General features: G+C 42.6%; 1 protein-coding gene across 1 annotated transcript in view; it reads left to right on the top strand.

The window, feature by feature from the left end:
• Positions 1–3,375: 3,375 nt before the first annotated feature.
• KDR (kinase insert domain receptor) overlaps positions 3,376–27,144 on the top strand; it is a 29,200-nt gene continuing 5,431 nt past the window's right edge. The window contains exons 1-26 of the mRNA XM_054065868.1: positions 3,376–3,530; positions 4,732–4,822; positions 5,327–5,523; positions 6,678–6,802; positions 7,117–7,285; positions 8,473–8,612; positions 8,804–8,972; positions 10,217–10,328; positions 10,422–10,585; positions 11,393–11,549; positions 12,647–12,767; positions 13,349–13,457; positions 14,168–14,512; positions 15,434–15,580; positions 15,735–15,866; positions 17,552–17,658; positions 18,061–18,196; positions 18,466–18,570; positions 19,792–19,905; positions 21,121–21,209; positions 22,917–23,073; positions 24,355–24,455; positions 25,753–25,875; positions 26,010–26,121; positions 26,519–26,618; positions 26,735–26,840. Of these exons, the coding sequence (XP_053921843.1) occupies positions 3,479–3,530; positions 4,732–4,822; positions 5,327–5,523; positions 6,678–6,802; positions 7,117–7,285; positions 8,473–8,612; positions 8,804–8,972; positions 10,217–10,328; positions 10,422–10,585; positions 11,393–11,549; positions 12,647–12,767; positions 13,349–13,457; positions 14,168–14,512; positions 15,434–15,580; positions 15,735–15,866; positions 17,552–17,658; positions 18,061–18,196; positions 18,466–18,570; positions 19,792–19,905; positions 21,121–21,209; positions 22,917–23,073; positions 24,355–24,455; positions 25,753–25,875; positions 26,010–26,121; positions 26,519–26,618; positions 26,735–26,840 (3,480 nt within the window). The 5' untranslated portion in view covers positions 3,376–3,478. The remainder of the gene's footprint in view (positions 3,531–4,731; positions 4,823–5,326; positions 5,524–6,677; positions 6,803–7,116; positions 7,286–8,472; positions 8,613–8,803; positions 8,973–10,216; positions 10,329–10,421; positions 10,586–11,392; positions 11,550–12,646; positions 12,768–13,348; positions 13,458–14,167; positions 14,513–15,433; positions 15,581–15,734; positions 15,867–17,551; positions 17,659–18,060; positions 18,197–18,465; positions 18,571–19,791; positions 19,906–21,120; positions 21,210–22,916; positions 23,074–24,354; positions 24,456–25,752; positions 25,876–26,009; positions 26,122–26,518; positions 26,619–26,734; positions 26,841–27,144) is intronic.

Below are 27,144 nucleotides of genomic sequence, written 5' to 3'. Positions count from 1 at the left end.
ATTGAGCCATATGAGCAAGAGATCACGTAAGCAGTGTTCCCACTGCTAGCCCTTATCTTCCTCCAGGTTGTTATTCGAATAATTAAGCAAACAAAAGGCAGCCTGTCTGGTCCTGCGGCCACAGTTGCTCTGGCCGAGCTCCTCGGCTGCACTGCCCAGGAGGTGCTGATGGAGCCGCAAAGCCCAGGGAGTCGTGACAGGTCAGGGAGGAGAGAGGAGGGGGGTTGTCCGGTTCCTCTGCTGCTTCTTTGTGTCTTGTTTTTAATGAGCTTTTGGCGACCAGAGGAGCAGATGCATAAACAAAAGCTTGTTGGCTCTGTTTGGCCAAGCTGAGACATTGTGCCCTCTCGGATCATTCCCAGGGAATGTCCACGGACGCAGAACTTTCCCCACATGGGAACTGCAGTAGAAAGAGGCTGCAGTGAAGGAGGAAAATAACCCCAGGGGCTGGAAACACTGATTTCCTCTCCAAGGGGCTCTGGACGACGCTGTGTGAGCAGGGAATCAATCTGATGAAACACGGAGTGATGCACATGGTCTGATCACTTCCAATCTGTCAGCTACCAGCCCTCCTAATGCTCTACAAGTCTAAAGGATGATACAAAAGCTCTGCAGACATTACAGCCTATAATGCTGGATAAGAAAATCGCCATCACTTGAATCACTGGGGTTTTGTAACCAGACATCTGTTGTCTTATAGCTATCATGGTAGAAATATATTTAGATTAATCCTTTACTAGGACTTGAGGTGACTATCCGTCCTCTGTGCTTCGGTCAATTTTTCTCTCAAAAGTTCCCCAAGGCATCTTCCAGTGACAACTCACTTGAGAGAGCCCTATCAAAGCTCAAAACAGAAATATCAATGTAGCAAAGCACACATGACACCATATGTGCTGGTAAAGTCACTTCACATCGTTTTTAACTTTCACTTTCCCCAGACACCTGCCATTTCCAGTGATTCTTGCCTATAGTTTTCACTTGATCATACTACAGGATTGATCCAACAAACTCCATTTAGATAAGTAATTATCTAAAGGATAAGTAATTATCTAAAGGATTAGAAGTCCTCCATCTGTACAACTCTCCAGACCAAAGTTATACTTAAGTGTTTACAAGGTCAGGGCTCCATTCAAGCATCTGGAGTGTAAAGAACTCATCTTCTGCTTCGCTCATTGCTATCACAAATGTCCCTGATGATATAGAGATGGCAGTTCAGAAGGCGAAGCAGCAGTTCCTGCAGCATTATTTTAGTTAACAAGATTATACTGACAGTCAGGCAAAGTGCTGAAGGATTGTGTCCCATTTAGGAAGTACAACGTAAAACTGAAATCTCAACTGGATCGCTCAGGGAGGTAAGACCATTTTGTGCTTTTGAAACGTGTGCTTCCCTGCGAATGCCCGACATTCACAATGTGCAAGCTCCTCATTGCTGGCTGCTCGGTTGAGTGTGTGTTTGAGGGGTCAGCCTCCCTCCTTTTCTTCCCTTCCATTCCTCAGGACTGAGGATAGAAGGAGGCAGGGGATATGGCAAACACCAGAGGACTTGAGGAAGGCTAGCATTCATCAATATTTGCTTAGATATGTGTAGGGCAAACAGTGGGTATTTATTCCAATAAAGTTCAGGCATCAAAATAATTCTTAACAATGAAACCATCCCCCCCCTCCCAAACCACAGACTTAATAGCTGTTAATGAAAACAGAGATGGAATTGCAGGAAGCTCTAGCTGCACATCATCTGACTAAACTTCAGAAAACCCACTTGTTAAAATCAATATGGTGGCATGTTTTCTACAAGTTGCATTTTTGGAAGCTCAGGTAGGACTGCAACTAAAGTGAGCTACCAGTGATTCTGCTGTATTCTATGGATTCCATAATATTTTCAGGTGAACATTTTTCAACATATTCCTATAATTTAATTTGCTATGTTCACTATCTAAACTGCTTTGGAGGCAAACAGTTGTTGCAGGTTATCCATACCCTATCAAAATTTTGCTCTGTGTAGTCAGACCCAACAAAAACAGCATCACCACAAATAAAGTTATCAAAACTGGCTCTTCAGCAGTAGGTACCCTTGATTGTCACTAGGTTTTTATCATAACCACGTGAAGCCTATGTGCAGCCTACTCTCAGCAAAGGTCAGTTGTTTAGTGATCACTGCCAGAGTCCCCAAAATCACTAAGAAATACTAATGACCTGATCTGTACTATGATGGAGATGGGGATATTAATGAGGACTACCAATTTTCTGGTTTAAGAAGTCATAAGAATAATAACATAAGAATAATAACAAGAGCACATTTTATTTGCATAGTGCCAACTCGCTGCCTCTTGAACCACATGAGTCTTCTTTGACTTCTCATGGTTTTACTGGATCTCTGGGAAAAATCAGTATAGAAATTTGGCTTTTCCCATTCCCCTTATCTTTCTGTGAGCAACAGGGGCATAGTTTCAAAGAAAATTACACTCATCTCCCAGTACAATAAAGCATCTGGAATTGCATAGCATACAAAATAAAATCACTGTTTCATTAACTTAGTCATTTGTCAATAAGTTCACATGCAGATTTGAAGGGAAATAGAAAAATGTAGCATGTAGAAGTAGTGCATATATATGCACGCATATTCATGTACATATCTATGTGTTTCTATCTAGCTGATTATCTACCTATTTACCTATGTATCTGTCTACACAGATGTATTTATTTCCCCAAGAGGCTTTATGATCACATGTGGATAAAACATTAAGAAACGTGTGTTTATTTTCCCCAAAGGACTATCTCATGGAAGTCTCTTTCAACAGTCACTGGTTAATAATTTTGATGAAAAGGTACCTCACCAGCTGGGTGTTCATTTATGGAAAAAATTGCACCTTTGGTGTGAGAGGGTGATAGTTTCTGCCACCGAGCAGCATTCCACAGAGAGCAGTATGGGGCTGTTGGGGGTGGGGGGGACACACACGGGTGGCTCTCTCCAGTGCTGGTTGATCCCATGAGATGTGGTCAGTTAGGCTGGTGGGTACATGTCATGTGTTTTGGGGACTCCCACGTTGTAAACTCAGCACTGATATTGCCAGGCATTTAAAACTCGTTTGGATTAAGTTGCTGGCAGCGGGAAGACGGCTGTGTCTCACTGCATGTGCCCCACAGGGTTGATCCTTGGGTTCATTTTCATCCAGGGGATTTTAAGAAATCCCAGACACGTGCAACAGAGAGCCTGGAGATGCCGACTATCGGTGCCACTCAGCCCGAACCCCTGGGGCTGGGCCGGGATGGAGCCGCTCTCCCGAACTGAGCATCCCCGGCGGGCGGAGCCGCGGCCACAGGCCCCGCCCCGGGCACAAGGAGGGCGGTGCTGCTCGCCGCGGTCCCGCATCCTCGCCGTGCGGTGCCGAGCTGCTCAGCAAGGCTCGGCTCGGCTCGGCTCGGCTCGTCTGCCGCCCCGGTGGTGCCGTCGGGCAGAGCGCTCCCCGGCGCCTGCGGGATGGAGCTCGGTGCGGCGCGGCTGCTGGCGGTCCTGCTGTGCCTGGCTCCCGGTAAGCCCTCGGAAAAGCATCGCTTGCACCGGGTCTGACCTTTCGGGGGGCCCCGCGGGGGATACGGGGATGCTTGGGTGCTGGGAGCGGGGTAGGAGACCTTGGGGATGAGCGGGTGGGCAGCGCGAGCCCCGAGCGGGACGGGGTGCACGGCGCTCGCTGTCCTCTCTGGTCCTCTCCTGCCGTGTCCTCTCGCCCTCTCCTGCCTGGCCGGCCCCTCTGAGAGGGCTCCTTCCCATGGCACGGTGTCCTGCTCGCTTGGCTCCAGCATCAACCCTTGTTTCCAAGAGCAAAATGTTCCTGGAGCCAAGTGCGGGAAACCCGTCATCAGCGAACAACCTGCTCGGAACGGCAGTGATTAAAGCGTGGGGAAATACCGGGGAAATAGGGAAGGTCCCGATCTGGCCTTGCTTTCTTGTTGCCCATCATAGCTGAGTGAGCGGTCCCGGTCGGGGCTGCTGGCTGACCCCAGTAAGGCGGGATTCCTGACCCTACTGGGACCAGCCAGGGCAATCCGAAAATCTCTATCATCCTCAAAAATGTTGCGCAAGCTGAGCTGTTGCCACAGAGAAAGCACCAGCACCCAAATGGCAGCCCTCACGAGCGCAGGTGGTTCGAAGTGGGCACGATGCAACCCCTTGTGTGAATGAAGTCCAGTAGGAACAGATTTTTTTTGTGTAGCTGCTTGGAGGAAAGAGATAATCTCAGAAAATCATGGGATAAAACAAATTTATGGGATCTCAAATTCGTGACAAACTGGAAAATAGTTTCTTTGCATAATTCATTGATCAGCAGTCTTGAAGAACACAAGTATATTAAATTTATTTTAAGAAAAGTTCGTAATCCCTGTCCCCAGGGAGTGAGATCACCAGATGAAGGTTCACTACATTTCAATGTCCCACATCCTCTTGTTAGACCTTGAAGTTGGCAACGCAAGAAAACAGGAACTCCACCCTGGCTGGCTGAATTGTAGTGCTCTGCAGCTAGCTCCTGACCATCTGCCTTTGCTTCCTGTTATGACAGAGTTTTTGAACTTTCTGGGATGTTTGAAAAGTCATTATTTAGCCTTCACTGTTAAGCAGGCAATATGAGAGTGCCCGCTTAAAACATGCTGCATATTCCTCTGTACATTTTTTTATTGAGTAGTGTTTACTTTGGTTATTGCATTGATTTAAGGTTTTTTTTTAATGTGATTTTGCAGGTTTATTTATTTCTCTGGATCAACCAACTCTTAGCATCCAAAAAGATGTCCTCACAATAACTGCAAATGCTACTCTAAATATTACTTGCAGGTAAGGGCAAATGTGTCCAGCATGACTTTGGCAGGGGTGATTTATGTTGTGATTTTTTGCACAGAATCACATGCAATTCAGTCTCTCCCCCATCACTGCTCCTGTTTCTCCCTGGTCCCTTTGTGCCTCCCTCCCCACTTTACCCTAGCAGACTGTAGAAATGATCTTAAAAGTGTTACAGAAGGGAGATGAGAAGTGCAGGGAGGCCAGGAGGAGGAAGCATTAGTTGACTCCTCACGGAGCCCACTGGTAAGCCACACTCTTGACTCTCTCTTTCAGGTGCTGTGTCACTTAGATTTAGCAGAATGTGTATCTCAAGTAGCTTCCTCATAGGTATTAACAATAGTTTATGTGAATTTATCCTACGTGACTTGATGCTCCGTGTGATGGGATGAAGCCCATTCCTTCTCATAGACAGAGACATGCAGGGCTGGGATTCGCTATCTTGGCATTGGTACTAGTGCCTGCTGTGTGCTCAAGGTCCTCTAACATTTGCTTTTCCAGCGGTCAGAGACCACTGGAGTGGTCCTGGCCAAACAATCAAAGCAGTGCTGAGAAGCGTATCTCTGTGACAGAATGCAGTGATGGCCCCTACTGCAAGACACTTACGCTCTTCAAAGTCATTGGAAATGACACAGGGGACTATAAGTGCCTTTACAAGGACAACCAGGCAGCTACAACCATTTATGTATATGTTCAAGGTAAGTGCTTACACATTTCTTAGGTGTTTTTTCCCCTAGAATCAGGAGGAAAAAAAAGGATATCAAGTATCTCAAAATGGTTTTGACATTAAAGTGTCTTAATCCTAGAACTTTTGATCCTGTGGTACTGCTGTTTTTCTTGTTTTCATGTTGTGTAGTTCCCTGTCAGTGTGCTGGTTGCCATCAGCACGAAAGCCTTGTACCTGTAATTTTGAACTGACCTGCCATACGCAGTACTTCACATTTCTTCTCCACCCACAACTTAGTGTACACACCTTGGCTGCACTCTGAGCCTGTCCTCACAAATGCAGAGCTATTACTGACCTCAGCAAGTGTTTCATATGAGGGAGGATTACAGAAATGGTATATTTATTAGAACAAACAGATCCAATCCCTTTTACAGTTTGTACTATCTGATGCCATTGAACACTGCCCCGCCCACCCCAGATCATAAACTTCCATAGATTTGCTGACTGTGATGCCAAAATCTGTTTAGGCTGTAACAGTTGTTTTCAAACTCAGGCTGTCAGTTGTATTGGTAGGAACGCAGCTGAGTGTCACAGACACTGCAAAGCCTTCAGTTAATAAACTCAGCTTAAGTAAGTGCATTCATTAAAGCATCTGCCTTTCTGTGCTGATAGCTTGATACCCATTTTCTGCTGTTTTCCTGTTTCCTTTTTATTGTTAACTTACAGTTAGCATTTTGAGATATGGGATGTTATTATATACGTGAGTTAGCTTGTTTTATAAGATCACAAACTTACTTTTTTTTTATCTGACTTTGGAAAGGATGCTGCTGTTGGGGGAGCCAATGTAGCACGTCACTACTTTTAACTGATACTTCCCATAGCACTTATGCAAGGAAAGTGTGACAGATCGGATTTTTGTCAGCACAAAGGCTGCGGTGACAGGAAGCTATTCTCCAAGTACACACTGCTGCTGCGTACTGTTTTGAGAACAACAATATTGTAAAGCTGAGGAGTAGCTGTCAAAATATATCCCCGCCTATTTAGTCTTATTGTTTGAGTGTTTTACCACACGGAAAAGAATAAAGCGGATTTGAGAAAAAATAGACAGGAAAAGAACAAAATTGGATGTTTCCTCCATGATCACATGATGAATAATATCCATTTGCCAAATGAATTTTCTTCTAGATTACAGATCTCCATTTGTGACTTCAGTTAGTGATCAACTTGGCATTGTATACATCACTAAGAATAAAACTGTGGTAGTGCCGTGCCTTGGGACTGTTTCAAACCTCAATGTATCTCTACATGCGGTAAGGAAAAAAAAACCTGTTACTGTTATAAGACTTAGTTGAAATCACTGTGACATAAATACATTGCTTTAAGCATAAATACATTTCTTATAAACTTCTTTTCAGCCTTGGGAATTTTACAGCCTGTAATTACAAGTTGAGTGCTGTGACTGTACTCATCCATAATCCTGTGTTCTCAGAGCGTGGAGGGATTGCCTATGGAAGGGAGGTTGCCTGAACTAGGATGTTAAAACTGAGGACAATAGCAGACTTAAAAATTCAGAGTTCTTTGATTTTTGAAACCTGACTATGTATTTTATCAATATCTCAAACAGAAGTATCCAGAAAAGATATTTGTTCCTGATGGTAAATCAATTTCATGGCATAATAAAAAAGGCTTCACTATACCCAGTCATTTAATCAACTATGCGGGCATGGTCTTCTGTGAAGCTAAAATAGATGATGAAAGCTATCAAAGTATGATATACATAGTCGCAGTTGTAGGTAAGCCAGTTTGGTTTTTTTAAAATGTGTAACCAATGTTATTTTGCTTGCTACAACATACTAACCCAAATATTGGTTATTCAGTACTGATAATGCAGTTAATGTAAAAGGGGTGTTGTGATATCTATTACTTTTCTTTTAAATGCAATTTATTGTGTTCTTTCTGGTTGATCACTGGGACAAGTGCTTCTTTCAGTGTTACATAGATACCGGGGATTTTTATTTTTTTCCCAGACAATGCAAGTCTTTTTCCTGAAATCACTCTATTCCATACTTTATTCACTTACCTGGCATCCAAGTCATAGTTGACCATAGAGGCAGGTATCCATCAGCAGCTGATGGAAGAAAATTGCTCTGAGGAGGTACCAAGGGAATGGGGGATTTGAAGGCTGCATTAGGAGTTAGGTTGTCTTGTCTCCTTCAGAGCTATGTCCTGACTGTGACGGGGTTTATGCTGTCCTAGTATATTCCATCTGTTGTTCATCAAAACCCAGGAATAGCATTCTGTGAAGGCTCAAGCCTGAGCTGAAACTGCAACTATTACTCTTTGAGGATACAATGACCACCTCAAGTGGCCAGTTGGCACCAAGGTGGTCTTGCCTAGCTTGCCAGGAAGACAAAGCAGCCCTTTACCCTTTATAGCAGTCTCTTGGTTCTCCAGCACATTCAGCTGTCTTCATCCTGATTTGAAGAAAATTCAGAATTTCTGCAGAATGTCCACATTCAGAATTTGGAATATTTTAAAATATTTTATTGCACAAAGGAAACTTTGGATAATTTTACCTGTGCCAGACTGCCAGTCTTAATAAATTTCCCACTTACTGCTGAGGGTGGGGATGTATCTCCTTTAGTTTCACAAGGGTAAGGTTGCACAAGGATAAGAAGAAGGTGTCTAAGGCAGAGGAACTGCTCCTACTGCTAAGGAGGTTCTAACCAAGTGCATCCATCCTGCTGTGCCCCTCTCTCATGTGGCTTTTGGATGGGGAATGCTCTGGACACGCATATACCTACCCACCAAGCTCTTTTTTACACTCATCATCATGCTACACTGGGGTATCGAGGGGCCTCTTCATGGCTGAGGTTTCAGTGGGAATTTTGGTGAATTCACCTGGGAAATTTGGTGCTGAGTGCTGTAAAATCCGCTCTTCTTACCTCCGTGTTTTGTATGTGCCTTCTTCTTCCTCTAGGATACCGAATTTATGACTTAACAATGAACCCACACTACCAAGTAGAGTTGGCAGTAGGAGAAAAACTTGTCCTCAATTGCACTGTAAGAACAGAGCTGAATGTGGGAATTGATTTTAAATGGGACTACCCTTCCATCAAGGTAAATCTGTAATAATTTAAAGGTGCCAACGTCACAACGAGATCTGATTTGTAATGTCACTCCCACCTATGTAATATTGGCAAAGTAGATGATAATGCACAAAGAAATTGCTAGTATATACAGATGTGCAAAGGGTGACAGGACGAATAACAATAAAATTCCCAAACACCTCTGGTTTTTATTTGTTGCAGGAAAAACATGCAACAATAAGAGACTTAAAAACAACTGCAGGAGAAGTAAAGAAGTTTGTAAGCACTCTCACCATCGACAGCGTATCCTTAAGTGACAAAGGTCGATATACTTGTGCAGCATCCAGTGGCCGTATGAACATGAAGAACAGCAGTTACTTCATTATCCATGGTATGGCATCTTCTGCTTTGGAGTTTTTTTGTTGCTTCCAATTTGGGATCGGTTACTGTGATGAAGAAGGCATCTCAGTGTTGCATCAAATGACAGAAATGAACCAAACTGCAGCCACAGTATTTCTCTTGCACCCACTGTAGGATTATTTTTACATCACAAGCTTAGTTGATGATAAGATTTTTAAAGGATGCAGTCTGTTACTGGAAGCTGTAGAATCCTACAGGAAAATGGGCAGTAAAAGAAACTGAGGTAACCCCCTGGTCCTCATCTGTGTTGACAGCCTTGAGGTCCTATAAATCTGAATTTGTGTAGATGACTTCATGTGAAAGTTGCTTTTTTTAAGGTGAGCTTAGACTAGATTCTAATTGCTCTGTGGGACAAGAATCAGGTCCAACACGGAGCGAGGGAAATAAAACTTTCAGCTCTTACATTATGAATAGATGAATCAAATGGAGTTTTGGTTGTATGGATGCAAAGGAAGCAACTTTGACTAAATGCATAGATAAATATGAAGCCACATTGTACGGTTTTTTCTCAAGCCCCTTCAGGGCACAGCCAAGTGATTCCATTAGCTTACCCCTAGAAAAAAAAAGTAAGCATTGGAATGGCCCATTTTTAGTCACTGAGTCAGATGAAGGGTTTTATATTTTAAAGGGGGCTGGTTTCTTTGAGGTCTGATCTCAGGGCTCGGAATATTAATGGGTTTTGGTTTTTTTTAACATTCAAACTTATTAACATTCAAACATAATAAGTGGCACAGTGATCCCAGAGAGACTCAATTCTCTGCTGGGTTCTTTCTGTTTGTCTTCAGGACCCAAAACAAGATCATGTGCTTTAGTGAGTGTTTCAGATATTAAGTCCATACTATCCTGAAACTTTATTCAAAGATGTATTTATTTTTATGTATATGTATATATATGTATGTACACACACAGATCTGACACTCATCTAACAGTTGGCACACCATCCTCAGAGCTGAGTTTTGCCTCTACTTCCCAGAAATCCCCAGTGGGGGAACTGGTCGGTTCCTCTGAGTGAGGGGAAGGAATGAGTTTTTATGGTGGGTCCATCTCTCCAGAGCCCAGTTTGGAGCCAAATGTACTTTACCAGTGGCTTCCTGTGACTGGCCCCTCTTTGTGATCTGCTGGTAAATGCTAACCCTGATGGAGACCGCTTACACTTTTGTCCATGTGGAAAGACTGTTTAGTTAATTTTATTTATTTATTTATTTATTTTGGCAGAAAGTCCCTTTATTCACCTGGAGAGAATGGAGAACGTGGTTGAGACAAGGCTAGGTGATACAGTCAAAATTCCTGTCAGGTTTAAAGGATATCCTCCACCAGAGGCAAAATGGTAAGAATCTAGTCACAACGTGGTTGAAAAACTGAGCTATTCTTAGTCAAGGTAAATCTCTAAAGTATTCAAAGCGCTGTATATTTTCTTCAGGTATAAAAATGGAAAAGTCATCAATGCAAATCATACAGTTAAACTTGGCTACTCATTAGTGATCAATGAAGCAAGTGAAAAGGATGCTGGGAATTACACTGTAGTCCTTACAAACCCTACTAACAAGATACAGAAGAGACATACATTTACCCTGCTTGTGAATGGTAAGTGGCTTACAGGGGTACCTTTCTTTCACCTGTGAATGTGGTGTATTGCCATACTTAGGATTAAATTCATCTCAGAGCTATAAAGATTTAAGTGGGGATGGTGGCCGGAAAGAGAGCACTTGAGCGTCAGCCCAGGGAGGGCAGAGGTGGCTCATCTTTGCCGTCTCCAGGATGTGCTGGTCAAGAGACTGCAGTCTCCTGTTGTTGTGATGATACTTTGTGTGGGGTTTTTTGTTGTTGTTGTTGTCTGTATATTATTTCTTTGCCTCTGCATCCTGCTCTTTTCCTGTCTTCCTTGCTGGCTGTACTGACAGAGTCCTCCCCCACCCTGTTCCATCCTGGCCCTGCCCTGACTCGCCCATCCTTCCTGCCCCATGCAGGCTGTCCCTTCTCTTCTGCCCTGCCCTGTGCACCCTCCTCCTCTTCCTCCTCCTCTCCAGGAAGCAGCCTACCCCCCATCCTTTGAAGACAACAGGTCTTGGAAAGGACAGCAAGTCTACGTGCGGTGGGAGCAGGGCTGGGGAGTAATATGCATTTAATGTTTGGGCATGATGATTGAGGTCTGAGGGCTGCATTTTAAACCAGGATATAATGAAGGGTGATTTTATAGAGAATCCTAAACATTGTGTCTTGAAAGCCTGAGCCTCAAGGTGTTGGGCAGGTTCAGCTCTACCCAACATGTCCTTGGACATGCTCCACGTTGCACTTAACATGGGGCATGGTGTAAATTAGTCACTGTGTATCTAATGTCTGCACATTGGTGAGCCATTAGTGGGAAGTGTAACCTAGAGCTCTGTCCTCCAGTTCCCCCCCAGATCGGGGAGAACGCGTTGCTGGCCCCTGTCGACTCCTACAAGTACGGCTCAATGCAGGCTCTCACCTGCACTGTCTACGCCGTCCCACCACCCACCACCATCCTCTGGCACTGGCAGTTGGAAGAGGAGTGCACTTTCAGCCCCCAGTGAGTACTAACTGCTTGCCATCTTCTGTAGCTCTTGAGGGATGTTTAGGTTGGTTTGGTTTTTTTCGGTGCAGCCCTTCTCTAGGCTCATTACTGAGTGCAAACCCAATGGCCAATGAAGAAAAGATTGTTGTACTTAGTAGGCAGATTGTTGCAGGCAGGCAGGTTCTGCCAAGGTCATCATTGTCAGCAAAGGCAAGGGCCACCCACAGCAAGGAGCCAGCGGCACCTGCATGTTGCCATCATGCCTTCTTGAAGGGCATCTTGGCTTGTGTCGGGGTTCAAATGCAGCTGTCTGCCTGCACTCCTCTCTGATCTCCCTGTGGACTGCAGGCCCAAAGCTCCATCCCAAAGAGAGGAAACTTGCTGTTTATGCTAATTACAGATCTTGGCAATGCATTTTTTTCTTACGCACAAGTGCTGAGTGCAATGGTGTTCTTCATCTGTGTGAAAGTGTATCTTGGAGGAAATGCATGAATTGATGTTGGGGAATGATAGAGAGAGTGCCTGACTGAGATTCTCACAGCCTTCCTTATCTGCACCTACCATAAGCCCAGATTTCCTTTTCAAAAAAAAAAAAACAAAACAGAAAAAAAAAAAAGCATTCTTGTTTCCTGTTGTTGTTTTTAAAATGATTTCCACTAGTTTCTTCCTTTGGTGCCTGGTTGCTTCCTATACAATGGCTACTGTCCTCAAGAAATTCTTGTAGAGAGTTCAGTGATTTCTATGTCTCTCTGTCTTCCTTTGAACTAAATTAACTTGAATCATACATTTATGAATGGAGGTTTGTTCCCAGAATAGCTGCTTCCCTCCAAGCATCCTGATTGAGCTGACACAGGCAGATTAATTAGGAAATTCACCTTTAGGCTTGGGGATTCCTTATTTTACAGAGCACAAAGGTCTCAGGAGGTGACAGGGTGCATTTTAATAGAAATGTTTCCAGAAAAATACTCTTCATTCCCAGATACACGCTGTGGCAAGTGAAGCATCTGATTTATAGATAAATATTTGCATATTGTTAAGAGAAAACAAAACCACTGTCTTGAAGGGCAAATATTCATCTTATCTAATACATAATGTCTCTACTTATATCTCAGGAAAGTTCGCTCAGGAGCCAATCCATATGCATGCAGGAAATGGAAAGTGATCTCTGAGAGAAAGGGGGGGAATCAAGTTGAAATTAAGCACCGAGTTGTCACCATTGAGGGGAAAACAAAGGTGAGTAGATTTTGTCTTCTTTTGGTTGGTGATGATTAGCTCTGTTCAGCAGTCTTCGTGTATCACTAGAGATGAGACCCTTTTCACCTAACTTTAGACTTGGAGGTCTACTTGGAGCTAGTTAGTCATGCAAGCTCCTGCCAAAGCCAATAGGCAGAGAGACACAACACTGATCCAAAGTGAGTGTCCATTGAGGCACATAATTTACTTAAACTTTAGTACTTACCTTTTAGTGATCTGAAATTAGGTGAGTTATGTTGTGAATTAGATGTAATAGGGAGAAGCTGGAAAGACTGAAGAGCAGAAAAAATTGTGAGTACAGCTTTTATTAACACATAGTCTAAAGTCTGCCTTCTGGCAGGCTGCTTTTTCTTTTCTTTTGCCTGATTGTTGCACACTTGAGGAAAAAATGTGTAAACCTCAGGAGGAAACTATGCTCACATTGTGCCACGGACTTGTGCTTTTGGAGGGATTTTTGGTTGTGCAGATACCTGCACTTTGCTAAGCTGTTGGGGTGGTCTGGCTCACGTAAGTACTTTAGTACTGATGTGATATGAAATTGCTGGATTTTTCTTTTGTAGACTGTGAGCACCCTCATGATTCAAGCAGCGAATGTATCTGCTTTGTATAGATGTATGGCTACGAACCGAGCTGGGTCAAGTGAGAGAATTATCTCCTTTCATGTGACCAGTGAGTATTCCCTGTTGATAGCAGCTGTGTTAAGTTAATGTTATTTCATCTGTTTCACTAATGATAGATGCTGCAATCTTGTTGTCTGATTCCTGTCCTTTATAAAATTCATTCATTCTTTATGAATTCAGGTTTTCCTAATGCAGCCTTTAGTCACCACCTAACTTCAGCCAAGTGATTAGTTCCGCTGGCATGAAAATGATGCAAAATGGGCACTGTTGCCCCAAAAGTGATTGCTATTGGACTTCTGCAGTCACTTAAAAGAGCTACAGAGAAATTATGGTAGTGTCACAAAGTGAGTAAAGATGTACTGAAAAGGCTAAGACTAACATTTTCAAAAACAGTGGCAAAGAGCTTCTGTCTTCTTGAAAATCAGTCCCCATCTTGACATGCTGAAATAATATTTTCATCTAAATCTAAAAATGAAGTATAAGATAATGCTAAGAATCAATTTAGTTTACAAGAAGTTTTTACAGTTAGAGGAACTATATTCATTACACAGTCCTTTCTTTGATCCGTTTACATTTTATTGCTTTCAATGAGATTAAACTCTTTACATTAATGATTGATTGATTTTTAAGTAAGCTATTTCCTTATTTACAACTGGACAAGATGAGGATAAGGCTGTATTTGTAAAATGGCTTTTTCGAGTTACTGTTGGCAGCAAAATGTGCTACCTAGTAGGAATTTATTTTTTTTTTAACTTGCAGGGGGGCTTGAAATAAATCTCCAGCCTCGTAGTCAGCTTACAGAGAAGGATAACATGTCCTTGCAGTGCACGGCAGACAAATTCACCTTTGAAAAGCTGTCATGGTACAAACTCAGTGCTCACACTTCACAGACTGCCTTTGGAGGGCTGCCCATGCCCGTTTGCAAGAACCTCAATGCTCTCCAGAAGCTGAACGGAACAGTTTCAAATACCAATGGTGAAAATGTCACCTTAGAGCTCATCCTTCGTAACATCTCCCTCCAGGACGGAGGAGACTATGTTTGCATTGCTCAGGACAAAAAGGCTAAAACACAGCACTGCCTGGTGAAGCATCTTACTGTGCAAGGTATGGATCTTATTTACTGCAGTAGTGCCAGTTTTTTGTATGTTCAGGTCTTGCATGTGTTGGCTTAATGGTGCACTCTGTTTGCTAAATATGTTTAGATAATATGTTGTGAATAAAGGGGTTGTTAGTTGCGCATGTTACAAGCTGCGAAATGGAGAGCTGGGGTTTGTCTGGGCAGAAGGGGCTTACCATGTCATAAGTACCAGTGAGGAAACCCTGAGCAAGCCTCTGTGCTGTGCAAGGAGATGAGTTTGGCGTTTGCACAAATAATAGCATATGTTTAGCTTGATAACCTCTTAATTTTATTTTTCAAAATATGTTTTTCCCTCTAGCTGCATATGCATGTGTGTCTTCATGGCATTAATGCTACAGCTTTGTGTCACTGGATCTTGGGTTTGAAGTAGTGTCTATAACTTTAAAACTGTCATGAGATGAGGCTGGTATTCAGACACAAGCGATGCAAACTGATAATCAGTCAGCTTTTCACACAATAGTAATGACTTTGCTTTGGGACACAGATATCTAAGTTGATTAGGCAGATTCAGGAAAATACCTGTGCATGTTCCTGGGCTTTTCTGAATGGACAATTGATGGACTGAGTGTCAAACTTCTTGTATTGAACCTGGAAATAGAAATTTCCCACTTATTCACTTTTCCGGGAGCAGCATGAACAGTTACAAATTAAATCATGTAAAGCAGGTTGCATCAATACTGTTAAAATTTTCTTAGCTATTGTAATTTTTTCATGTCATGTCAAAGTTTAGCTGTGATCTTAACATGAACCTGTGACTGATGGTGTAATAAAAGGATTTCAGACTTTATTACTGGGCCAAGCGTGTAGAGTGTCATCAAGTGCTGTTACTGCAAAAATGGATGTTTTTTTAAGTGGTCAGTAATTTTTTATTATTTGTGAACCAACAGAGCCCATGGCACCCACACTTATAGGAAATTTAGAAAATCAAACAACAAACATTGGTGAAACCATAGAAGTGTCATGCACAGCAAATGGCATTCCTCCTCCAGACATCACGTGGTTTAAAAATAATGAAACACTTGTTGAAGATTCAGGTGAGGATTGCTCCTTTGCTACAAGTTTTCTATCACTTAAGGGCTTTCTTTCGTAGTTCTCACTGCTAATTTTCACCCTGATAAATTTCATTTTGAATTTTAAACACAAACTGGCATAAAAATAGCAGAACTAAGAATCATGATTTTTTTCCAGGTATTGTTTTAAAAGATGGAAACAAAACACTAACCATACGTCGAGTGAGGAAAGAAGATGGAGGGCTATACACCTGCCTTGCCTGCAATGTCCTTGGATGCAGAAAAGCAGTGGCTTTTTTTTCTGTGGAAGGTTAGTGTGAGCTTCTTTCCAGATCGTGTGTGAAATCGTTCTGATCACCAGAAGAAAAATCTACTGACTATCCTGATCAAAGATCTGAAAATACAACCTGAGGTTTGCAAAAATTCCTGACCATTTCTATCAAGCTCAAATTGGGTGCTGCCATAGCCATTGTAATTACAGCTGTTGACGCTGATGCTTTCTTATCCACAATGTTGCTTATCGCTTTTCAACAAAAGCTGAATCTATCTACTTGTAGTTGCAAAGAAAATTCTGCAACCTATACTACATGCAAACCTATAAAGAAGAATCTGTGCCAGCCTACAGGTATCCTGCAGCATCTCTATTGTCTTGGTAACATGATTGTCATACTATGTTTTTTAACAGTTGTTAACTTTTTAAACTACGTCATTGCTGTCACAGCATCTAAGAAAAACAGAGTGAAAACTGTGCAGTCTGTTGTGATTCCCATCCCATTTCAGTGATAGAAACAGGCAGGGGTTTTGGATTAGGGGACTCCAGCCTTAATCCACCAAAGTCTGAAAGTAGCATTTGTGAGACCTGTCTCAATTGATCCAGTCCTGTTGTGGCACACCAAAATGCAATTTGCAATGATATGCAATAAATCCTAACAAGAAGTTAGCCTGTGGTCCCAGTAGCTGGAACCATGATGGATTTTCCACCAAGAATTCAGACTTTGCAACGAGCAGCCCTGAAGTAATAGATTTTGCTCTTGCTGTCAGTAGGTTTGCAAAAATTAGTTACTGAATCCTTCACAAACCTCTGTCTTATAGGTCAGGGTGATTGTCTGATCTGTTCTGTTAAGATAATTAAGGCAGTATCCTGTTATTCTTATAGATCCCATTAGGATATTAAGATGTTGGGCAATGTGTTTACGTGGGGTGGAAATTATCTGCAGCTGACATCAATGCAGGTTTCAGCTGATGTGGTAAATAAGGCTGGGGCATGTCTGTAAAAGTTGGAAATCTGTGTAGGACATACTGTTTCACTCAAAGAAATTTATAGTGCAGCTCATCAGGGTCAGGCAATGGAGCGTGCTACTGTGTGAGAAAATCTGTAATGGGCAAGGGATGAAATACAGGAGCATGATGTGGCCAAAGGGACCTGAAGAAGAGAGCTGCTCCTGTACGTTAATAGATAATCACGTGGTGTCTGCTGGAGAATATTTTACTGGAAAAGGGGTGTTGTGGACAAGTCTTTATTTTCGCATGCTGTTGTAGAACCGCATTTTTTCATGCTCCAGCTGAAGCATGTAAAGAGACAAGAGAGAGATTGTTCTCTGGGTCATTCTTAGAGCACTTTATTTATTATATGATGGGGGGGTGTTTGAGTTTCTGGAGAAAGAGTCATTCATTTTGAGTATTACAAAACAATGATTTATTTTTAAAATGAGAGATTTTACTTTTTATTATTTGACAAAGGTCCAGATGCTGTCCTTGGAACAAAGTTGATACTAAGGAATCGTGTGGTGTGTAAAACAGCACGCAATGAGGCGTAATATTCCAATATTAAAAAAAACCACAACCTTTTTGTTTTGTTTTGCTTTTGTTTCCTTGCTCCATGTTGCACTTTTAAAACGAATCTTCAGAACAAGGACTTCCATTCTCTACATTAATGAATGAACAAAACCAATATGCTTCCAACTATCACTCAGATATTCATTTATTTCTTCCCAGGCGCTGAAGAGAAAACAAATCTGGAGCTCATTATCCTTGTTGGCACGGCAGTGATTGCCATGTTCTTCTGGTTGCTTCTTGTAATCATCCTCCGGACCGTTAAGCGGGTAATGAAAAAATTCTCCTACTGTCTTATCAGCACTGGTCTTGCATGACAAATGAGACCTGACTTGAGGCCTTTTGTGTTGTTTCTTTCCATTGTTCTTAAATCAACAGACACATTTTTTCTCTCCATGCTGTAACATTCTTGCCTGGAACTGGGGGCACAGAAATTTGTTTTTAATTGGACAGGCCCTCATAAGAAAAAAAATGTTTCAGCTGGTTTTGTTTATTAAAAAAAAGTGCAAGTAATTAACAATGATCACACTCATGATGACATGACATAGGGAAATGGCAGCCTGGCATTTCTGGGAACTAGTGGAACACTACAAAGTAAGAAAATGGCACTTTGCCTGCACATTGCCAGTGAAAAAAAAATCTCTTCATCTACAACTAATATAATTTTCCAGGCCAATGGAGGGGACATGAAGACTGGCTACTTGTCAATCATCATGGATCCTGATGAAGTCCCTATAGACGAACACTGCGAACGGCTCCCGTATGACGCCAGCAAGTGGGAGTTTCCTAGAGACAGGCTAAAGCTAGGTAAGTCTTCATTCCATGAGTCCTTTAGTGATAGTGCAGCCAGCCCTATGTCTTGAGGTGTTTCAGGTCCTGGCTTGCCGTGGAGCTGCCCCGATGCAGGACATCTGTGTGGACTCTCCAGTCCCATAGGATATAGTGCATGCTCTCCCCGTTATCAACCTTATGTTAATTTCTGGTGTAGAAATTCAATTTACATTTGTTTTTTATTCTGCATGTTTTACCCTCAGTGCCAGACAAGTAAATCACTCTATTCATCTTCTTGTTTCAAGGTAAACCTCTCGGGCGTGGAGCTTTTGGCCAAGTCATAGAAGCAGACGCATTTGGAATTGACAAAACTGCTACCTGCAAAACAGTGGCAGTCAAAATGCTTAAAGGTAAAAATAGTAACTAAAACTTCACCTTGAATGTTCAATGCAGCCAATGCTATAACCAGTAGATAGACAATAATAGAAATGTTTGTACTAATGATGTAACCAAGTTTAGCTTAACAGTTGGTGATGAAGCAATGAGTACATGCCTTTACCTCATCACTAATCGGAGCAATGCGACTGTGGTTTCTTAGCTGTTGCTTTATAGGTCTGCTCAGGTTCAGAATACAAACCTGCTCCTGTAAGCAAATTGCACATACCTGGTTCTGTCTTATGCAGGGATGTTTCTACAAGTCTCAGGCAAGGGCTTAGGCACACTCTAAAATCAGTTGTAGTTTTGAACAGCTTTCTCCTCACTTTAAATCATATTACAGTACCTTGTGTTTGCCACAAGAAAGTTGAAAGCTCCAGTTCCCGGACACACTGTTTCTGTAAACAGGAGGACGTAGCTGGGGCAGCAAAGTGGGTCTGCCAGTAGTTGGGGTCTGTATCCCAGAGGGTGTACTGGAGTACTGGAGGAGGGTAGGGAAGTTGGGAGTCTTCTGATAGTACAGTGTAAGCAGTCACAAGCACAGGCAATACCTGTTGTAGACTTGTTACGATGGTATGAGTATGCAGTAATTACAATAAAAATGAGAAAGCCCTGTTGCTACAGCTTCCCAGTGCACAGACAGACTGCAGAGAGCTGCCTCCTCTGCCCCTCTCACCCCACTGCTTAAGCTCTTTTCCTCTTCCCCTTCTATCCCTGTGAGATGAGGATACTAGTCTTGTCTCTAGGCTTTTGGTGAGGCTTCGGGGTCAGGCATGTTTGGCCCCTGCCCTATCCCCTCCCAGTCCATGGACTCATTAGACCCTTAGCGTGGACCCCAGCAATGGCTATGGGACAGTGTTTCTAGCTCTTCTTGGCTGGGGAGGTCAAATGGCAGAGTACAAAATGCTCAAAAGGTCTGTAGGAAAAAAAGGTGTTCACTAATCTGGATTGGTTTTGTACCTTTTCTGATGTACTACTGTTGGCAAACTTTTGAAAATGTTTAAAAGCAGAGGAAAACCAAGCCTGTCATGCATGTGTCTAGCTTTCATCGGTGTCCTGCAACATAACTGACCCAGGCTACCAACCAACAAGACTTCTCAGTAGATGGGCTGGAAAAATAACAGAAGAGAGTGCAGAGGAGGGGAAAAGCCTTTCTGTCTGTGATGTGTCTGATCTATGTTGTTTTACTTCTGCAGAGGGTGCAACCCATAGTGAGCACAGAGCACTTATGTCGGAGCTGAAGATCCTTATTCATATTGGCCATCATCTCAATGTTGTCAATTTACTTGGAGCCTGCACAAAGCCAGGAGGTGAGTAATTTCTCAGTGGGTGGAAAGGTGCTGATGAAAACCCCATTTCTGCCATTTCTGCTGCATAGAAAATAGAGTTTCTAAATGAAGGTCTGGAAGAAATTGTCTTTTATTTTTAAAAAAGAGAGCAAGTCCAAAGTGGGATAAAAGCTTAGAAGCCCTGAGTTCTACGTGCAGCTCCTTCCCTTAATTGTTCTATCACTGCTTTTCTGTACCTCAGATCCACTGTAACTGTGGACACCCTACGTGTAACAGACTTCGGGACTGAGTCTAGTACCAGATTTAACAAGTTGGTCTTATTCTTGTCACCAGCTGCACTGCAATTGCAAGCTGTGACTTCCCTCCCTGGCTTTGGATGGGCTGTGGATGCCTCTGTGTGTGTGTGGGAAAGGAGACTGCAATTGGAGTCCAGCTCTGGGTGGATGAATCTATTTCACTTTATAATCAGGGACAGATGTTTTATTTAACAAATCCAGCACTGCACACTTATTTGGAAGATATTCAGTGAAAGTAACACGGTAATAATTTTTCAGGGAAGCGACTTGTTGGCTTACTGTGGGATCAGAATTTAATTTGTAAAGTTCCATGAGAGAAGCGCAGTAGTTGAAGGAAACATAATCCATAAATATTTCTTTCCTTGTTTATTCCATAATAGAATAGGTATGGCCAGTATTTGGAACCCAGGATGGAAATTTGTCATTGTAGCAGATGCCTATATGAAGCAATCTGAGCATGAAGTACAACATCTGGGCTGTACATAAGACATCTATGTCTGAAACTGAGATTCCTGTTTTAAGTTTTCAGGACTTAAACTGCTTGCACGAAAAGCGCGTGGATATTCACTTGTGTACTTTATTGCAGATGAGTGGTTAGTTGCACTGAATTTCATTCAAATACGTATGGCACATCCTTACAGTATCAATTAGCATAGGCAGTTATTGGCACTTAAAGTATGAGCACACGACTATACATTTTCACGTATGAAATTCGGTCTGTGATTTTGAGAAGTATCTGCTTTCTTTTCCTTCCTTATACAGCAGAAAAGGAATAATTTCCCTGCTTTGATTAAATTTCCTTTTTATTACTAATATTTTTTAAAAACTCTGGGTAGTAGAATGCTTTTTGAAATGTATGTATTTCTAGCCACAAATTATGCTCTGAGATAAGATGAGGTGTGAATAGTTTTTCTGAGGAATTGCTTTAACTGTTGTACAGGCCCACTTATGGTGATTGTGGAGTATTGCAAGTTCGGCAATCTGTCAGCCTACCTACGGAGCAAGAGAAGTGAATTTATCCCATACAAGGTAAGGAGTCAAGTTTAACAGTATAATGTTTGATTTGATGGTTTTTTTCCACGCACCGTGTTTCTGTTTCTAGTGCAGACTGAAGTAGCAGTCCTTGGGGACGCTGAATATCCAGTACTTCTCATGGGAATGAGAGATGGCAAAAACATCAGAGGTCATCTGGTCTTTTCCCTGGCCCCTGCAATATAGCTATTTTATTATTGTTAGCTTAAAATGTGCAAAGGAACTGGGCTTCCACTATTTCCCTTGGCAGATGATTCTACATTTGGCCATATCCGTCAGGAAGCTTTTTCTGATTATCAGCCTGAATTTTTTTCCTTTCTTAGTTAAGCTCCAGACCACCTTAAATAACTGCACTCCCTGCTTAGTGTACATATCCATCGACTATTCATCGACATCTTCTATCACGTGATCATCCTGTCCACTATCCCCTTGGCTCATTGCTGAACCAGGCTATACATCTTTGCTGTTAATCATTTTGTGTAATTCATGTATCTCATAAGTTTATGTTCAGCTTTCCATGTCCCTGGTCCTTTGTGAAGGAAGGCTCTGTCACAGCACTCCCTACACACCCCACTTTGAAAGGAGGATGGAGGATGGAGGCTGGCATTTTCAAACTAATTTCTGGCTGCCTCTGATGAGGGTTCTGATTTCTGGAGATGGTCAGGAGGATCTATCCCCTCCGAGGGTCAGAGGGTCAGATTGCATGGCTGTGGGTACCCAGCACTAAGCATCATGCTCAGACACTACCCTTTTTCCGTACAGGTGGGAGGGAGGGTCCTGGGCTGTGTGCTGCTGCCCTGGTAGACCTCGGCTCCAGCCCTCGTGCAGCTGCTGTGTTTATATCAGAGCTTCTTCAAACTGCTTGTCAGTTCTCCAGGGGGGTTATTTTTCATTATCCTTTGAGCCATTGTTTACTATTTTATATTGGCAAAGGCAACTCGCTGCATCCTCTTTTGAGGTAAAAAGAATAAATAAATATCTGAGAGGCCTTGAAGGACGAAGCAGAGTTTCACAAGGGTGCTGACCCTTGCTTACACAAGCCTTGGGATGGGAATCAGGAACGGAAAAAAACAGCCTTGCCAGGGGACAAAAGTCACCAAATCAAAGCAGGAGAAAATGGAAATAGGATGGAGAAAGCATCCTCTTCAGGGGCACTCAGTAGCTTAGGAGAGGACGGAATTAAATCAGATTTTGAAGGCCACTAGCATTTTGGCCAGGATAGAGGTTTAGCGGAATAGTCTTTGCAGCAAGAGGTAATGCTGTAGTGGTACGGAGAGGCTTGGGAGTATGAAAAGGGGTTCAGCAGCATCCATGTGTGCTTCACAAGTGGTGGGCAGCAGGAGGCTGAGAAGGCCAGCTCCTCAGTGTGGATTTCTTCTGAAGTGTCTGGAAATGGTGCAGGGGGACAGCTGGGACAATGTGGCAGCAGGCTAAAGCCACTCTGTGGATCAGTAGGGGCTGCTTAAGCTGGTGAGCCCACATGGCCAAGGCTTAGGGCTTGCCAGTACTGTCACTGTGCCAGTCTAGTACACCAACTAGAGCTGGCTTGGAGCCGAGTAGCCAGTGATGCCAGCCCCGAGCTACCCTCCGTGCCTTCAGTAGTGCCCATGGCACAGAGCGTGGGGAGTGCCATTGCCTTTCCTGAGGAAGCTTCTGGCATGCTTTCTCCTTCTGATTTCTCTCACCCTCCCTTCCCATTTCTAGACCAAAAGTGCCAGGTTTCGGCAGGGGAAGGACAACTGTGTTGGTGACATCTCTGCAGACCTGAAGCGACGGTTGGACAGCATCACGAGCAGCCAGAGTTCAGCAAGCTCTGGCTTTGTGGAGGAGCGGTCCCTGAGTGATGTGGAAGAGGAGGACGGTAGGATATGTCTTTTGGTGCTGCAACAGCTGTCATGGCAGGGGGCTGATAAGGAGCACGGGGAACTGAGCAATTTCCAAAGCTCCCCCAAAGCTGTGTGTGGAGTGTTTACTGAATGAACAAAGTTCTCTAGCTATGGTTCATCTAGTTCAACACTCCAAACCCCACAGCTCAGTCCTGTTAATGTCCCATCTGAAAAGGGTGCATTTTTAGTGAGATCCAACTCTTCAGTGTCCTGGTGTCTTCAGGGGAAATCGTGAAGCACAAACTCTGAAGGCAGTGCAGAGAGGGTTGTGCCAAGATGCTAACTGAATTTCCTTAGTGTTTACCTAGAAGTTAAACATTATCAAATTCAGTCTGCTTCACTGCTTTTTAGTAGAAAATTTGATTTGCCTTTCCTCTGTGCAGGTGGTCTGTCAGGAACAGGAAACCTAAATTCTCTGCTCGTTCAAAGCCTCCCCTGGGTATACATACCCTCTTCAGTGTTTTCACTGGTGTATTTGCCATGTTCTCCTTTGGCAGAGACAGCACGAAGTGCTCAGTGCTGCCAACATGTTTCAGAGACTGCTGATTTCAGCAAGCAGTAGGATCAGACTGATCAGGAGGGAAGCTATAGGTCAACTACCTGTACCTCAGCTTCTAATAAAAATCATTTCGTGCAAAGAAAAATATCAGTGTGTTAACAGGGAGTTTCAGTGTGATCCTAATGGGTAATGTCAGGCATGCACTTTATGCCTTTCCACACTATTTTGGTCATTTTCAGGCCTCTCTGGTGTAACCACTGACCATCTAAGCTGGGATGTTGTAAGAAGTGTGTAGACTTAAAGCAGGCCTTGAGATGAGGATATTAGCAAACAGTGCTGTAGCTCTTGGTACATTTCTTCTTGAAAACAAGAGCTGAGCAAAAATATCAAGTTGCTTATTTCATCGGTTTTCAAATCCATCTGCTGAAACCACAGCAGCCTTTCCTGTCCTAGGAACTTGTGAACTGGGTTTTGGTTGTTTTTCTTTTGAGACTGTTTTGCGAATATTTCCACTGGTGAGTACTTTGGAAATAAGCAAGGACACCTGGGGTACAACCAATCATCTCAAAATTTATTTTACACAGGAGTAGTTTGGTGTGAAATAGGTTGTTAGTGCTAATTGTACAGCCATAAAAGGGCTCAGATTACTCTTCCAGTTCAATGTAGCATAAGGTTAAGATGGGGTTTTACCTAAGAAGCAGTTATGGGTGAAATCAGTGATAAAGGGCATGTTTGACTGTGCTCTGATTCTTTGCAGCTGGACCTGAAGACCTTTGCAAGAACCCTTTGACCATGGAGGACCTCATCTGTTATAGCTTCCAGGTGGCGAGGGGGATGGAGTTCTTGGCTTCACGCAAAGTAAGGAACTTCTCAGGAAGAGTGGCATGTTATTTATTTGACTGTAGGAAGTAGTGCTGTAGGTCTATAGAGGGAAACAATTTCATCTTTGGACTAGCAATCATCCGCAACATTTTCTTTTTGCCCTAAGGCACACCCAAATCATTAATACCACAGAGTTAAACAGCCGATGCATTTATTGACACAAATGTTAGTGATCTGTATAAGGTTTGTGGGTCACAGATTCATAGAAAAATGATTAAGTAGTTGGGGGAGGGGAACTGACTTAGGAGGATGATTCAAAGGATTAGGAACAAATCTGTGATAACCAGAACTAAACTAGAGGAAAGGAGTGTGCTCTGAGGAGGCTGCCGGCAACTTGTGCAGTGGGATTGGAAAGGCAGTGTGAGGAGAGACAATGCTCCTCTGTGAAACTTTGTGGATGGCTCCTTGGAGAATCTCTTGCTAAAGACACCCTGATAATGAGTAGCAACTTAACTGCATTTTGGCCTTCTAGAAGTGCTTTTCTGTGGTTTGATGCTAAGTAAGAATAATACACATTTCAAAGGATGTAAATGCCAGCAAGAGAGAGGAATTGCCTGAAGCTATATAAAAACAAAAGGTACTTAGAAATGAGAAAAGGGAATACAAAGGGAGAATAGAACAATGCTCTAGAGTGCAGGCATTTCTCTACATTTCATACATTCTGTTTGGTACGTGTATGTAAAAATATGTCTTTCCAAGTTCTTCATTTCTACTCCACCCTAGAAGCAAATCTGCAGCCACTTTCAGAACCTGGCTTTTTTACTTCTAGCTATTGAGGCTTGAGTTTTGAAATCTTTATGTTGTTGTCTAAGCTGTTATTCTGCATAGGCAAAGGCATGGACTTTTCTCTCCGTGGTCAAGATTAGTTTCTGTTGCAATCAAATCGGGTTCTTTTGCATGGTATGTTTTTCAGAGAGTGGAGTACACAGATTTGAGTGAACCTAAGTAAATTTAAAGGTAATCAGATCTGAACCTGTTTTGTGTCAGCTTCTGAGGATAATTAATTAACTAGCTTCAAAGGCCTCTCTGCATAGTGGATAAACAGATGTATGTTTGGACTTGGGAACACAAGTCTTCCTAAGCCAAATCAGTTGTGACCATCAAAAAAACATTTAAAATCAGTAACTGTTGATGCTGAGGTTTCTTTTTCTTGAAAGGTTTTAAGAATTATCTGGCCTTTGAGGGCAAGAGAGCACATATGCAAAACCAATCAGCCCCGTGGACAGGACTATGATGACAGGCAGCATATGAAGTTGTTTACTTCTCTTTGCAGTGCATCCACAGGGACCTGGCTGCTCGTAATATCCTCTTGTCAGACAATAACGTGGTCAAAATCTGTGATTTTGGCTTGGCTCGAGACATCTACAAGGACCCAGATTACGTCAGGAAAGGAGATGTAAGTTTCAGATTCTCTGTTTGAGATAGAATTAATACGGTCAGGATTCCTTTTTTTTCACCTTAAATGGGTTTGTTGAAACTCAGTGTTTTGCTAAACTGTGATACCTTTTTTGTTTACGGAAATGCTTTCAGGCCAGACTACCCCTAAAATGGATGGCACCAGAAACCATTTTTGATAGAGTATATACTATTCAGAGTGATGTGTGGTCCTTTGGAGTTCTGCTGTGGGAAATATTTTCATTAGGTGAGTCACTTTACTTTACTGAACCATTTTAAATGTTAAACAACAAAATCTGAGGAAAAGATTCACAGTGTTCTTGGATCCTCTTTAGAATTTTTTTTTTTTACTTCTTGAAAATTTCCTGTTCATTTTCTGCATCAAAATAAAATACTCAAATTTCCTTAAAAATGCAGACATAGGAACATGGACTTGAAATGCTTCTTCATACAATTTCAGCATGTGATTATGTGCCTTATTTACTCAATCAGTTGCTGTTGCCATCATATATATATAAATTATTTGCACAGCCAAATATACTGAATTACCTTATTAACTCAGATCATAGCAAATTATTTGTTTGAAAATTAATCCCAGAATTTAGGAGTCTAATGCACTAAAATTACCGTTGCTCTCGTATTAGGTGCTTCGCCATACCCTGGAGTGAAAATTGATGAGGAATTTTGCAGAAGACTGAAAGAAGGAACAAGAATGAGAGCTCCCGACTATACAACACCAGAAATGTAAGAAATTATTCTTCCAGCTGCCCACTTTTACCTTGCAATAACAGCAGGTGCTTGAGGAAGCAATAGGTGCTGTTTTCCTTATGCTGATATTTTAATGGGCTTTGTCCTTGTAGGTACCAAACAATGCTGGATTGCTGGCATGGAGATCCTAAGCAGAGACCAACTTTTTCAGAGCTGGTAGAGCACCTGGGAAATTTATTGCAAGCCAATGTCCGTCAGGTACATGAAATGCGTTCTCTCTTAGCTAAAACTACTGGTTGAACCCTGCCTGTCCTGCCAGCCACCACAGAATCCCACAGATGGGTACTGTCTCGTGGAGCCATGAGGGAGCCTGAGCTTTCACTGCTCCTGTTACTGATTGGCAATCAAGGCAACTCGCAAAGAATGACTTGGGAGGGAAAAGATTGCAGAGATCTGGTGTGGTAACCAAAAGCCAACTTGTCCTGCCAGCAAGGGCTTCCCCTTACACCACCACTGTTGTTACTTAGCTGTCTTGCTGGGGAGATGTTGGCACAGGCTCAAT

This window comes from Cuculus canorus, chromosome 4, assembly GCF_017976375.1.
Source record: "Cuculus canorus isolate bCucCan1 chromosome 4, bCucCan1.pri, whole genome shotgun sequence".
Lineage (NCBI taxonomy): Eukaryota > Metazoa > Chordata > Aves > Cuculiformes > Cuculidae > Cuculus > Cuculus canorus.
Note: the sequence above shows the minus strand (reverse complement) of the source record. Positions and strands in the feature narration are given on the sequence as shown.